General features: G+C 38.8%; 2 protein-coding genes across 4 annotated transcripts in view; one reads left to right on the forward strand and one right to left on the reverse strand.

Moving 5' to 3' along the window:
• Immp1l (inner mitochondrial membrane peptidase subunit 1) overlaps window positions 1-15,674 on the forward strand; it is an 85,449-nt gene that overhangs the window by 54,715 nt on the left and 15,060 nt on the right. The window lies entirely within an intron of this gene.
• Dnajc24 (DnaJ heat shock protein family (Hsp40) member C24) overlaps window positions 1-15,674 on the reverse strand; it is a 34,176-nt gene that overhangs the window by 2,308 nt on the left and 16,194 nt on the right. For 2 of the 3 annotated variants that reach the window (XM_021194663.1, XM_029536318.1), the window contains exons 3-4: window positions 14,909-15,047; window positions 4,492-4,560 (exon numbers count right to left, since the gene is read on the reverse strand). In XM_021194663.1, coding sequence (XP_021050322.1) covers window positions 4,492-4,560; window positions 14,909-15,047 — 208 coding nt within the window. The remainder of the gene's footprint in view (window positions 1-4,491; window positions 4,561-14,908; window positions 15,048-15,674) is intronic. The other variant, XM_029536319.1, reaches the window with a different exon arrangement.

A 15,674-nucleotide genomic window follows, 5' to 3' on the forward strand; every position in this document is an offset into this window, starting at 1 on the left:
AGCAGAAGATGGCCTAATCGGCCATCATTGGGAAGAGAGGCCCCTTGGTCTTGCAAACTTTATATGAACCAGCACAGGGGAAGGCCAGGGCCAAGAAGTAGNAGTGGGTGGGTAGGGGAGCAGGGGCGGGAGGAGGGTATAGGGAACTTTCGGGATAGCATTTGAAATGTAAATAAAGAAAATATCTAATAAAAAATAAATAAATAAATAAATAAATAAATAAAATGCAATCTTTGAAAAATGGGCAATCAAGCCAACTTCATGTGTTGCCTTATCAATAAGGAAAACATAAATCTCTTCTTGCTTTTTATTTTTATCACAATGTAGGTTCCTCCATAACAAAAAAATTCTTTTGAATTTAAAAATGCAAATATCCCCGCTGTTTAAGGTAACTAGTGAAGATATGTGTTCAAAGTGAATAGTTACATTATCTAAAAATGGAAGGTTGATATTTATTTATGTTATTACTGTATGTTCCTACATGCAGTAGCATGTGTGTAAAGGTCAGAAGACAGATGTCTATGTTGATTGGTTGGTTCTCTCTGTCACCATGTAAGTCCCTGGGATCTATCTCTCAGCCATCTTTTCTCACTCACTCTTGCTTCCTTCTTTCACTCTTTCCCTTCTTCCTTTTTTTTTTTTTTTTTTTTTAAATTTTTGTTTGAAATAAGGTCTTACTAAATAGCTATTACTGTCCTGCCTTGAAATGCAACATTACCTTAGCCTCCCAAGTATGGGATTACAAACTGAAATTAGAAGCCATCCTGCCTTGCCTGATGACCCAAACCTTTAATACCATCACTTGGGTGGCAAAGGCATTCTAATCTGAATGAGGCAGGCCTGGCCTACATAGTGAGTTCCAGGACTGACAGAGCTGCATAGTGAGACCCTGTTTTAAAGAAATAAAGAAGCCACTATGCCTGGCTTTGCCATTGGACTCTTTCTTTTCATTTTGTTTTCAATTCCTTTTCCCCTCTCCCCTTCCTTCCTTCCTTTCTTCCTTTCCTTTGGAATATATTTTTATCTTACTTTATTATATACATTGGCCACTAGGTTTCTTAAGAAGGCCCCATAGCAAATATGCCTTTAAAAACTACCTCAGTGAACACTGAGATAAGCTGAGGTGACATACTCCACAAATGGGTCACCTTGGAGTTTTGCCACGGTTTTTCATCTTCACATCTTGTTGAAATTTCTTATCTTCACTGAGGTCCTAAAGCAGTATATTTATTTGAACAAATTTAGGCACAATATATGAAAATCTGTAGGTTTAGATTTTTTAAAACCTATTTTTAATAAGGGTTTTAAATGTTTTAATGTCCCTTTTATTTCACCACCCACCAAAGTAATGGGAAGGAAAGGTTAATAGGGCAAAGGAGGATGTGGGCTTGTTTAGAACTATTTCTTTGGAGTAAATCTAATCTTCATTGTCAGGATATCAGCAGTTAAGTTCATATGAATCAGCAATGGCATCCGATCCACTAGCAAACATCATTTATGAATCAGTAACAGCAGGACTCATAAACAGCATTTATAAATTAACAATGGCAGGTTGATCCAGAAGAAACCCCAAGGCTCTGCCAGTTTGCCTGGATCCGAAGAAGTGCAAAAAGCCACCAAAACAGCACCAGAAGTTTTTTGGTGCATTTCTCTCTATGAGTGAAGACAAATGATAACCAACAAAGAATGGTAAGGCATACCAACAAAATCTTCAGTTGTCAGTGAAGACCAGCATCAGCAAAGCCCCACGATGATGAATAAAGAATGGCAAGGCGTACCAATACCATCTAGCATTATCTACTGTCTGTTGGGCTATATTTATATTTTTAAACATCATGTGTTCTAGCAAAACATTACATGCCCTTTTTCTAGACTGCTTCCAGAAAAATACCATACGTCTGTTCTTAGTAAAACATTCTCCCACATGTCTGCTTCAGCAAAAACATCTCATAAGACAGATTCCAGAAAAACATCTTATGACACAACTGAGAAACCAGAAATTTCTACTTTAAAAATCAACAAAAACAACTAAAGCTATTGTCTGGAGAAAGCTTAGTCTTCAGTGTCCCAGTGTTTCCAGAAATGTGTTTTCAGAATAATAAAATGCACTATTAGGCCATGTCTCTCACATGTATGTTTACAACGTCTCCTATTTTGTACCTTTACCACCTATGGCCATTGTGAAAATGATCCTGAAAGAATCCCAACAATATAACCTGCCCACTTGATAGACCTTTTGTATTACACTAAGATTGCCCCCTCCTTTTTAAAAAATTTATTCTTCTAAGGCTGCTTTTTCTAAAATTAGTTTAAAACCTACATTAGTTTTTAATGCTCCTATCAGAATCCAGACTGTACATAGTTACTGTTCTTGGGAGGATAATGATAATTTCTGTCTTTACAGCCTACCTTAAATGAACATCAAATATGTTCTATATTTGAATTCCTCCCCCTTTCTCCTTTTAGCATTACTGGAGATTAAACCAAGTGGTGTCATTCAAGGGAAGCACTGTACCACTGAGCTACAGCCCCGCCTGCCTAAGGTATATAAGATAAACTGTATATGCTTCTTATTGATTCATCAGCTGGAGCTGGAATTCTGCTTCCTTTTACTAAGAAGATTATTTTAGAAGAGGCTGGGGAATAGCTCAATGAATAAAATGCTTACTCAATAACAAGAGGACTTGTAGTTTAATCCCTAGCTCCCATATAAAGGCCAGTTGTGGCACTCACACCTATCACCCTAGTGCTGATAGGAGAGGAGAGAGTAGAAACAGGTAGACAGCCAATCTGAGATCTGGATTCAAAAAAAGACTCTCAAAAAATAATGTGGAGAAGCAAATGAAAGTATCCTATCAACCTGTGGCCTGCATATAGGCAAGTGACACCCCACTCCCCCACCCAGTGTATGAGTGCATGTGAGTGTGTGTGTGTGTATGTGTGTGTGTGTGTGTGTGTGTGTGTGTGTGTGTTGCCATATGGGTACTGGGAATAGAACCCATGTCTTCCACAAAAGTAAACAGTGCTTTTAACCATTGAACCATCTAAATGGATGACACAGGTATATATATTTCAGCCTCAAAATTACAGTTTTTAAAAATATTTAGTTGGTCAAACCTCTAATGAATGTTACATTCTAGTTTGTCCACAAGCTAGCAATGAAGGCCACTGTAGCTTCCACAAAAGCAGCTCCTCTTACTGCAGTGACTTCTCCAAAGACCCCAGAACTCTGGTTATTTATGGTAAATAAGAGCTTCTCTACCCCAGAACTTCATTTGGATTGCTAGACACTGAGTGGTTTTAATAGGCAAAACATGATTTCTAAGACAATAATGCTTGTTACTCTGAAGACTTTGCCATTAAAAATGAAGCTTAATTTGAAGAAGGTTTCTGTGTCTATCACAGCACCACACTCACTAGTGATCTTCTGTAAACCTTTATAGGAATTGTTCCCTATGCTGAAAAATAAATGTATACAGTTGAGAGTATATAAAAAATGGTTAGGAAATGAGAATTTTATTTTCCCAGAGAAACAGTGAAGTATAATACTCATGGCTTCCATTTAGAAAGTGGCATTTTCCAATTTAATGATGTGTAACAACAATTGCAAAGAAGAGAAGACTGGAAATATCCTGAGTGAGGTATTCCAGTCACAAAAGAACACATGGTATGCACTCACTGATAAGTGGATATTAGCCCAAAAGTTCAAAATACTCAAGATTCAATTCACAGACGCTATGAAGCCCAAGAAGAAGGAAGACCAAAGTGTGGATGCTTCAGTACTTCTTAGGGGGGGGGGAGGGTAGGAATACAAGAGAAAATATAGAAACAAAGTGTGAAGCAGAGATTGAAGGAAAGGCCATCCAGAAACTGCCCCACCTGGGGATCCATCCCATATACATTCACCACCCTGATGTTATTGTAGATGCTGGGAAGTGCTTGCTGACAGAAGCCTGATATGACTGTCTTCTGAAAGGCTCTGCCAGAGCCTGACAAATAAGGAGGGGGATTGCTCTCAGCCAACCACTGGACTGAGTGCAGGGTCTCTGTTGGAGGAGATGGAGAAAGGACTGAAGGAGCTGCGGGGGTTTGCAGCCCCATTGGGGGAGTAACAATGTCAACTGGCCAGATCCCCCAGAGCTCCTGGGGACTGGACCACCAACCAAAGAGTTGGAGGGCTCTATGGCTCCAGCCACATATGTGGCAGAGGATGGCCTTGTTTGGCATCAGTGGGAGGAGAGGCCCTTGGTCCTGGAAAGGGTCGATGCCCCAGTGTAGGAGAATGTGAGGGCCAGGGGCGCAGGACTGGGTGGGTGGGGGAGCACCCTCATAGAGGCAGAGGGAGGGGTAATGGGATAGGGGGTTTCTGAAGAGGAGTCCCAGAAAGAGGAAAACATTTGAAATGTAAACAGAAAATATACAATTTAAAAAAAAAAAAGCCTCCTAATATATGTCTTCAGTGTGGATAGACAAAATTAGAGCAAATCTAACCTTGGTTCCAGGACATCTCTTCAAGGCGCACCTGTGCATCTACTGGCCCCACATTTCTTAGCTCATCTTCTGTAAAATATAAAGTAAGATGGTTTTGGTAGAAATGCTGATGTGTCTCCTGTGCAGCCATTCCAGCCCGTATCATGAACCATTTTCAAAGTAGCTTAGTGCTTTTGACATCAATCAGCACAAGACAGAGAGGTCATATCCCATGTCCTCTTAGATATAGAGAAGAGTCCATAAAGAACATCAGCAAGCCAGAATAGCCCTTGTGGGGAAAAGAACTGGCCAACACCTTCATCTTTAACTTCTCAGCCTCCAGAACCATGAGAAATAAACTGTGCTTAGCTACCCTGGCCTGTAGTGTTTTGTTATGGCAGTTCAAACAGACTAATGAGTATTCTTCAAGTCAAATGAGATCATGCCTAAAGTGCTGCATGGAGCAAAGATCTACAAAAACATAGGGGGCTGTTGGTCATCTGAATGTAGGAGAATAGTAAGAATCTAAAGGGAGGAAGACGTTACTACTTTGGCAATCCCACAGCACAACTGTGTGCTATGCATCTTCTGTTTATATCTGGGCCAAAGTGTTCCCCTACAGATAGAGGGCCTAAGGGAGCTGTGAATCCCATGATTATGGTCTGGTTAGTGCAAGCATGTAGTCTCACTTAAAACATATAGACTTTGAGCAAAGAAAGCAACTATAGGTGGCCTCCATTCTGTTATCAAGGGCATTGTATAATTCCTGTATGTGTGTATTGTTCTTTTAGAAGATAATGCTTGGGGGGGGTGACACATTACTAAAATTCAGCAACCTCCCCCAACTCCAATGAAAATTTCTTTAGCTGTCTCACTAGTCGCCTGTTCACTTGCTGAGAACAAGTCCCTTTGTTCTGTTGTGTGCATGCCTGCAACTTAATTATATTTAATAACCGCCTGCTCAGAATTTATTGGTGAGGTACACAATTTAAAAATAGGTGAAAAGATTATACAATATTTTGAACCTACCATACTCTTCTATTAAGGTTTGTCAAATATTATACTACATCATATTTCCTGGGTACCAACAGCCTATTAAACTGTCCCTAAAACCCAGATACAGACTTTCTCTTGTGGTCCAGGTCTTTCCATCTATGTATGGCCACTGAAAAGCTTATGTATAATTTTATAGTATGTTCAGTAGTTCCTAAACAAAACAAAGTATTTTCCACATTCTATACAAATTATAATTGCCTACCTGTTCTGGCTTCTCCCCACCCCCAATCCTCCCCCCCACCCCCATCTCTCTGTGCCACCCCCCAACACCATTTTTTCTTCCCTTTTTTTTTTCTTTTTTCTTGCCATTGAGACAGAGTCTTATGTGAAGCCCTGGCTGTCCTGGACTCACTATATAGACCAGGCAGGCCTAAACTCACAGAGACCCTCCTACCTCTGTCTCCAGAGTGCTGGGATTAAAGATGTGTGCCTTTAGTCCTGCACATAGCTCTTCCCTTGTTTTGTTTTTTTTTTGTTTGTTTGTTTTGTTTTTTTTTTTTAATTTCAATCTGAGTCTCAGGGAGAGAAGAAATAGATTTTTATGGTTTAATCTCTTATTCAGAAGAGTCAACTTTGCTAGAATTAAAAAAAAAATACTATCTAAAGAGGATAATTCACAGTGAAAAGACTCAGCTGGAGAACAAACAGTATTATCAATTTGCAACCAAATTACTAGGGTAAATTGTATTTCTCTATACTTGGCACACAACTGATGCAAAGCGGATTGGGGGAATCAGCTTTTGCAACCTGACCTATCTAGGATACTTAGAAAAAACTAACTGTATTAAAAGGATAAACAATTATAAACACACATGACGCCACTATATTTAAAAATAAATAATAAATGAGAAGTGTCTTGCAAATGTAACTGCCAAGCCATTCAGTATCCTACTGCTCTGCCTTCCTACCGGGAAGCAGCCATCACTCTGACCTAGTTACTATTTGGGTGCCACTCTATTATTCCTCCCACACCTCATTATTTTCTCTTTGTCTTTATCCCTGTGCACAGGGCCTTTAGAGTAGCACCTATTCTTGGTTAAAAGATTAGCATAGCCTATCTCATGGTGAAAGAGAAAAGAGAACACAAAAATGATTACTTCTTTGCCAAAGATCCAAGTTGAAAGGAATATATTGGAGTTCAATGGCTATTTAATACTATATGCATAAAAATCCATTATTAATCTGGTTTTAAAAATCAGTATCTGACATACATATGAGTATGAAACATGCCAGAAAACCTTCCCTATGCCGTTGAGGGGCAAGGAGTCTCAGGGGCTTAGAATTAGAAGTCTCGGGGGCTTTATGGTTAAGTTGGTGTGCTTATGGTGAAAACTCTATCAAGTGACACACAGATTTCTGCAACTCTCTGTATCTACTCATGTTTTACCTCAACAAAGTTTTAAAGGCAGTTTTATTGAGACTTCAGCGGTGCTCAATAAAACGGTTTTAAAAGCTAGAAATAAGAAGTTATTTTTTAAAGAAAAGTTATTGTCCTTTGAAAGGAAACTAATCTAACAACTTCTGGGGTGATTAACTCAGGGGAAAATTGGATCCCTGGAGAACTGTATAATGAGCAGACCCAGCACAGGAAAGTAAAAGGTGAATCTAAATGTGGTCAGTGGGGGGTAACCATGGTCCTTTGTTGAGAGGCAGGTGTCCAAGGATGGGGCAACAGTAAATTCCACCCAACCACCCAGCCCCACTACAATTACAAGGAAGGAGAACAAACAAATCAGGGTATTTTCCTTCCTTTCTTTCTTTTAAAACAATGATCTCTGCTTGTCCACAACTGTGGTTATAATTAAAAATCTTAATTCTTCCCTATCCACTAAAGTTATGTTGCAGGGGCTCTGAAAGTAAGGGAGGTTGATAATTCTGCATTAATTCGGCATGGCATCTTCAAAACAGATGAGTTTGTTTTAGTAACACACACACACACACACACACACACACAGACATACACTTTTTGTTCACTACGGTGAAACATATTAGGCAGATCTAGAACTGCAAATCCCACCTCAAGGTTCTCCTGTGGAAATAAAATACTAATACTAAGAAAAGAAATCAATATTTTAAAATTCAATCTTTTGGTTTTCTACATAATGGCAACAACTTTTGGAAAAAAAACAAAATGAAACAACAAAAATAGGAAACAAACAAAAACCAAAAAGAACAAAGTAACCTACATCCAATTGTAAAGAACACACTGCTACCATTTGGTATGCTCACTCTATCTAGAGTGCAGTGACTACACAATTTGCTTATTAGAAAATGGGTTCAACTCTTTTGAAGATATCAAGGAATATTAAGGTCTGTTCACACCCTGTGTCATACTGACAAGCTTAGCCAAATGAGACAAGACAATCCCTAACCCCCCCCTTCCAGTTTTACTTTTATGTATCAAAAGCAGTGCATTATAGTTAGAGTGAAGTTCCCGAGGAATATAATGATAAAAATCAAATAATTTATGTGGTTACTTGAAAAAGAATCTTTCAATCTTTAGAAGTATAGGCCCTTCTGACCTTGTACTCTATTGGGTCTGTCTGACAACAAGAGGTGAAAGAATTCTGTGGCTCCATTGTCTCAACAGTGGGATCTAAGACAACACTGGCAGGGCTCATCAGAGAGGTTTATGAGCCTGCAATTCAAAGAGATTAAAAGGAAAATCTACAGCGATCCTTTCACACTGGCGAATAACATTAAATAACTATTAGCAGCTTGGTTCAGTCAAGCTCACCAGGGCTCTTGCTGAGTCATTGACAGCCTTGTAAAGAGGAAAAGTTTCTTCAGCCCCATTTGGGAATCAATAAATATTCCCTACTTCTTATAAGACAATGAGAATTCCAGTCTTTAAAAACTTCTTCCTAATGATAATTCTTTCACCTCTTGTTGTCAGACAAACCCAATAGAGTACAAGGTCAGAAGGGCCTATACTTCTAAAACAGCCCTTTAATATCTAAATAATTTCTAATCCCAGTAAACTTTCTAACCAAAGCTACAATTTTAAAAAGAAAATGAAAGGAAGAAAATAAAAGAAAAAAAAAGAAAAACCAGTAAGTAAAATTTGAAAACAGCAGCAACCTGAGACTCTAGGGAGCAGGACTTAACTGTTGACTAAGGCTGAGGTGTTTAAATGGCTCATTCAGCTGAATAATGGTCAAGAGATCAAGTCCATCTGCAGGCCTGTCTGTCCTGTTCACTTGTGGCAATGTCATTTATTCAAAGGGCAATCACACTCCCAAGTGTTTTCATGTAGCAATTAATCCACTACTGTTAGTGTTGTGCAATTTCAAATGCATAAAAATAAATATTTGCTTCTAAAGGCTTGCGTGCATACAAATTAAATGCAAACGCTAGTGTTATCATCTAGGTCTAGCTCAGAACTTTTCTATCTTTAGACGAGTAATTTAATTTTAAGAATCATCTAATTTTAAAAATCATTTCACTACAGAAATTAGATTTCCCAAGCAGGAAGATTTGGAGATTATTCAGTTCTAGCCATTATACTGCTGTTCTTAGGGGCTGAGAATTGGGCAACATCTAATTTGAAAATTGTTTACTAAATTAAAAAGCCTACAGTCTTTTCCCATTTGAGATTATACTCACAACTAGAATGTTTTCCACACTGAAGAAAAGAACTGTGGAGTTTTTACAAACTACAGGTAAAACTGGTTCTCAGGAAAGGTAACAAATGAATCTGGTCTGCGGTTGACCCAGCATTCTGAAGGCTGAGACAGAAGACAGGGAAAACAAGGACACCCCAGGCTATTAAAGGAGGACCAGAGTAAAGGGTGGTGGGCAGGAAGAAGAGGGAGGGAGGGAGGGAGGGAGGGAGGGAGGGAGGAAGGGAGGAAAGCTGGGAAAGCAGGATAAGATGGGTACCAAATGAAACACTAAAGCTGAAGTCCATCTGCTTTGCTATAGAACAGACAGAACAGCAGCAGATACATGCCCATTCTCTTTTTCAGATCATCATAATGCCTTATCTTTGACTATGTAGACTAAAAAGTAGTGGACCATATGCTAGTTGTGCAAAACTTGGAAACCTGGTAATCTTGATTAAAACTCAGAGAAAATTGCTTTGAATCCCTTCCTATCAATCACTAGCTGTGTGTCCTTGGTGAAATTAGCTAATCACAAGAAGCTTTTTGGCTTCCCCTTGAAAACAGATAATGCTATCTTTCCCACAAGGGTATAGAAATAATATTTAAAAGGCAATTACCACAGTTCCAGTGTGCATAAACACTATTTTAACCGTTATTATCTCATACTTTTCCCACTGAACTGTGTGCCAGAGCATAAGAAAATGACTAAAACCCAGTTCACTGTTAGTGAGGAAGCTTCAAGTTGCAGTGTAGGAAGGAGGGCAGCAACTCCTTACCTCATCTGGTTTCATAACAGTTGTCCCATTAAAACAGATGCATTAATATCAAACATTTATACATGGTATATGGAAATGGGGAAAGTGACAGGGACAGGCCAAGGAATTCCTGTCCCCCACCCCAAAGAGAGGGGGTGTGGGAGCAGAGAGCAGCACAAAATGCAAAGGCCCAATAGCTGTGGAGGTGATGAGGTGGTGAGCTACAGTGAGGACAGACTACAGGAGCTGTGAGGAGGAGATGAATATACAGGAAAAGGGGACACAAAGGAGGATGTGACCTTTCTGACCCACTGATGGTAAGCAGAGCAAGGCAGAGAACCAGCAAGCAGCTCAGGGCTAAGCACAGAATGAAACAATGAAAAAGGCAACTGGTCTTGGTTTTGAACCAACCAACTTCAATGGGGTCAAATTAACACACAGAAATTGGGAGTGGTTAAAGTAGAAAATAAGTACTTCCTAAAACCCACTGATCAGTTCTACTAAATCAGATCCACCAATGGTATGTGCCACACCACAATTACAAACATTTTTTTGCCAACAGGTTTTTAATTATTTGAAACTCATTAACTTTTATTCAGAATCAATAACAAATAATCTTAAAATACTTTACATGGTAAAAATAGTGACAACTCAGATGAGCAGGGGACCCTCCTGGAGAGTCCTTGTGCTCTCCTATCTATCCTAAGACACCAGTCTCAACTGTCTAGATGGATTTTCTGCATCACTTCACATACTTATTTTCCCAGAAACAGTCAGCAAAAAAACAAATCTCTTGATGCTTATCTACAAGTTTTTACCTGAAGCAAATTTTTACAGTCAATTTTGAAATTCCTAAAATCAAACTTAACTCCTAATCTGACTAATTTCAAGTATCTTGTACGGGTCAGCGTTAGGACATAATTTACACAATTATCTACTGGCCTCAAGTACTACCAGCTCAAATTTATATAATTTACATTAAAAAATACATTTTCCCCTTTCTTATAATCTGTCTTAAAACATAAAAGCTCTTTTCAGAAAGAATTCCAATTTTACACTTAAGATTTGGTGATCTAATACATGATATTTGTGGAGTTTTAAAGATTCATTCCTCATTGGTACAAGATTTATTTCCTTATCTTCCATGTTCAAATATTTATCCTAATAAATAAATAAAATGAATTGCATAATAAAACACCAGAAATAACTTGCTATATGCAGCAAAAAGCAGCATCTTAGCTGTATGTTCTAGCCAATCCCTCAGCCAGGCTGGTTAGGCATCTACACACTTGGGCACTTGATAGAATAACAGTCACAATTAGCCACACTAACTGAAAACAAGATGAATTTTAATATAAGATATCAACAGGGATTCCAAACACAGTCCACTTATTTTTAAGCTTTAGTTGATCTGATCAACTGCATTTTTAAATTTGTTCCTCTTCAGGTAAACAGATAAATAGCTCATAGCTGTGCCATTCTATAGATCCACTGAGACATTGAGATGTGTGCTATAAAACATTACAAAGCTACTGAATCATGCTCCTTGTTATTCCCATGAGATACTTCTGTTATTTTAATGTTTTTAATATATAAGAAAGTTCCCATACAAGATTTACAAAGAGACCAAAATCTTTTTGATAGCATTGTTCATGTGAACATTTTACACATCTTGAAAGAGTATGCCTCTGGCTGAAATGCGAAGCCTGGTCTTGGATAACTACATGCTTTCCAAGCTGCAAGCAGCGTTAAGGGGCATCTTCACCAACAATATGGTAAATATGCCAATTGGAACTAATTGGTTATTTCCACTAGTTAACATTGTTTTCAAAATGTATGATCTCTGGAAACCCAATATTACTCCTCCTCTTAGACTTGTTTTCCTTTGCCTGACCAACTCTACCCTAAAATGCCAAGAAAAGAAGGAAAGGAGAGAGAGAGAGAGAGAATATATGTTTTACTTAAGGCTATCTGCCCTACTACCACATTTTCATTAGAAATAATTCATCTAGTTGTTTCTTTTGAGAAGCAAAGAAATAAGAATGCCAAGGGTCCTTTTCTGGCTACATCTATGGCTATGGGCAGGCGATACTGATGAGGCTCTTCTGATAACTAGTACACCTCTCTGAGCTGGAAGATACGGAAAAGCACTGAACATCAACCACTGAAGCGAGTCCAGCATAAACTTACACTGCAAGTCAATAGGAGGTAGGCAATAAATATACTTAACACTGCAATGAGGTTTTACATTAACCATCACCACATGCACAAATAGTTCTGCATCACAAAGCTATTTCCATGTCCCCAGGGGTGACCCAGAAAAGCTGAGTGCTCTGACCTGGTTTGAGCAATTCTCCCTATTGCTACCCTACACGGATCTTTAACAAATTAGCACCCTCAAAGGTTTCCATATAGCAAATCTAAGTCCTGTTAGAGATTCAAGTTCATTTCATTTGCTTTTGAAAAGCCACTTATTGATGAGTAAGAAGAAATTGGTATCAGTATCAGGTTTATCATGAGAGTTTTTGAAAAGCAGGTTGGAATAAAAGGTTTAAATATAGCACATCACACTTAGATATGAGGGCTCTCAACAGCAGGCCAGGGGCCATTTAAAATGGAAACAGAGCACTCATGTTCAGAACTTCTAGTGAAGAATATACTTTATATTGCATATGAAAGTGTCATTAAATGCTATATCTCTATCCTAGAACAGCTCAACTTAATTTGAAGAAATCAGTTCACCCATTTGAAGTGGCCAAGCAAACTGACATAATGTCAAGTTTATTTAACTGATTCATAATTTTTCTGTTGTGATATCATCAATGACCTACAAAAATCCCTTATGATACCTTAAGCTACAGATACTAACTTATTGAAAGCTTAAAACTGCACATTCAAAGTTCAAAAGAAATATGTAGTTCTAGCAGCTTGTTAGGCCCTATTAACTATTTGTACTTATATGATCTTTTAAGCCCCCCTCTATGAAATACTGTACTTACTATAAACCCAGTTTCCTGGTTCTTTTCCAATTTCCTTACTGAATGCTACAGAAAAAGAAAGTAACTTCAGACTTCTGCTCTCTTCTTGCCCTTTGGAAAGTGGACTTCTAGCCAGTTTCATGATCTTTGCTACAAGCAGCAAAAATGCAGACCCTGAACAGCAAGTCTCTATATGCTTTTGTTTTATGTGTATGGAATTTTGTTTGCATCTATGTCTGTACACAGGCCTGGTGCCCACAGAGGACAGAAGAGGGCTTTTGCCCTGGGACTGGACTAGTAGATGGTTATGGGCTGCTATATGGGTGCTGGGAATAGAGCCCAGGCCAGTGCTCTAATTCCAGTCCCGTCCTATACTCCTTAGAGTAAAGTTTTGTGTTAATTCTTCTTAAGCAAACTGGTATCCCATATTAATAATGATTAACAAAACTGTGAAGAAACACCATCAGAGAACTCTCATCTGCACTAGAACTCTGTGGCCTTATAAAGCTAGACCAGCTCACATTCAACAGTACAACACACTCAGATGCATCAGCTCCAATACAGTCACAGAAACTTATCATGTGGACTCTGTTTATAAGTATGGACTTATGGATAGAATTTGTTTTCAAATGAAGGTATGTCTACATTCTTTCTGCCAGAAATACAATCTAATTACAAAAATATTTACACCAAAAAGAAGACCAGATATTTAAGGCACATCTAAAAATCAATGTAAATCCCTTTTAAAAGGTACACTCACCATGTCCTAATATTAAAGAACAAAAACAAACCACACACTGGCCTTTTAAAAAGTAGAAAGGCCCAGATATGATTAGTAACAACTAAACAGCATTACAAACAAATGCTACAACTGGCATGCACTCCAGAAGCAGGCAGAATTGTTGCAAGTCAGAAGCCAGCCTGGGCTCCTGGTAATCAGTCTAGATTACAAGAAAAGCAAAAACAAAACCTTGTCTCAATAAATGAAAATGAAAAACATTAAATACCACCAAAAATAAATATGTATTTTACTGCTACAGTTTCCTCAGATACTAAGGATTTCTACAAATGCTGGCTGTATTCTGTAATGTTACATTTAGAAATAAAGGCTTGATTCCCAAATTAACTTTTTATAATCTTAGTGGCAGAAACCTTAAAGTTCATTTGGTGAGGTGTATAGTGTGCTGGTGTTGGCATGGGAGGGGAATCAATAATCATGCAGCCACCATGAGCTTCTATGAGCACATCTCAGTCAGTGCAGAGCCTGATGTGCTATTGGGGAGAAGCAACTGAGTATTTTCCCCACAGGCTAAAACTGATTATTGACTCCCCCCATTAGCATGTAGGGTGCTTATTGAAAGTCCAAATATAAGGCTGAGGGAGTCCTGTCCCAAGGCCAGTCCTGAAAGACAGCCTATCACTTCGTGTAACTACAGTTCATGTGTGACAAACCTGACCTACATTTTTCCTTCTTTCTCCCAACAGCTTGTCACTGTTTTAAGGAGCTATTTTCAAAAGGAAAAAAGAAATGACCTTTAAAATGATGTAAGCAATGTGCATTCCTAAGACACCATTGACAGCAGTTTCATCAAGAGTAGCTAATCATGAAGCCTACCTTAGAACAAAGGGCACAGCCAGCAGAGGGTTGTAAGACCTAACCTTAGTAAAAAGCCTCCTGTAGATGACCATGGCTATGGTATATAGTCTTCCAAATACCACACTTAAGATTGTAATGCATATATAACTAAGTTGAATAACAAGAAATTTTAGGCATAAAATTTGGGGTATATATCTGAACATTTTAGTAGTTTACAAAGCTCCTTTCATGTCTTCCAAGAAGCTACACTTCAGCAGTTTTGTTAAGTTCTTAAGAGATACACAACACTCCCTACTAAGAATAGGACACAATTAAAAACAATGATAGAACAAAGAATAATGGTGGCAATAACTGGATGTAAATGCTGGGAAATGCTCCCAGACGTGGCCTGTACACTGCTTTAAAGAGCTGTCATTGGGGTTCTGTTTCTTCACCACAAGTACCTACCATGCCGCTGCAGGTCATACTTTTTCTTGGTTTCTTCATTCCCTAGAATTTTCCATGCCTGATCAATTTCAATAAACTTCTGCATACACTCCTGCATGGTTCCGGCTGGCACATCTGTACTTTGTTTATCTGGATGATACTGCCAATCAAAAATAAAGGTGGTGCACAGTTGAGTGGAGTAGGTTTGAAAAGAAAACCCACAAGACAAACAATCATAAAGCTGAGCTTTAGTTATGAAGATAATGAGAAGATGGAAAGGAAGTTGCCAAGGCTTTGAAACAACAGTGCTGGGCACAGGAGACAACTGCCAGGTTAATTAGACCACTGCAGTAGCTGCAGCTCCACAGTGACATGATCTGTCACAAAGTGCAAAGGCAACATTTTCTGGATCATTTGCTCATGGAATCACTGGTCTCATGGACAATTTACCTACAGAAGGTGACTAACACAAATGGAAACTGGTGCGTGCAGAGAGAGCAGCAGGGCCCGAAAAGGGAGGAGCAGGACCTACCCAAATCAAGGCTTCCTTACAGGATGTATTTGAATGCAGATACAATTTAAAAATGGACAAAGATCGTTTTCTTATGAAATTATACAGCCATAACTTTAAACAATCTCACTATAAAAGACTCTTCGCACCCGGGCAGTGGTGGCGCACACCTTTAATCTCAGCACTGGGGAGGCAGAGGCAGGCAGATTTCTGAGTTTAAGGCCAGCCTAGTCTACAGAGAGAGCTCCAGGACAGCCAGGACTGCACAGAGAAACC

Source organism: Mus pahari, chromosome 3 (genome assembly GCF_900095145.1).
Source record: "Mus pahari chromosome 3, PAHARI_EIJ_v1.1, whole genome shotgun sequence".
Taxonomy (NCBI): Eukaryota; Metazoa; Chordata; class Mammalia; order Rodentia; family Muridae; genus Mus; species Mus pahari.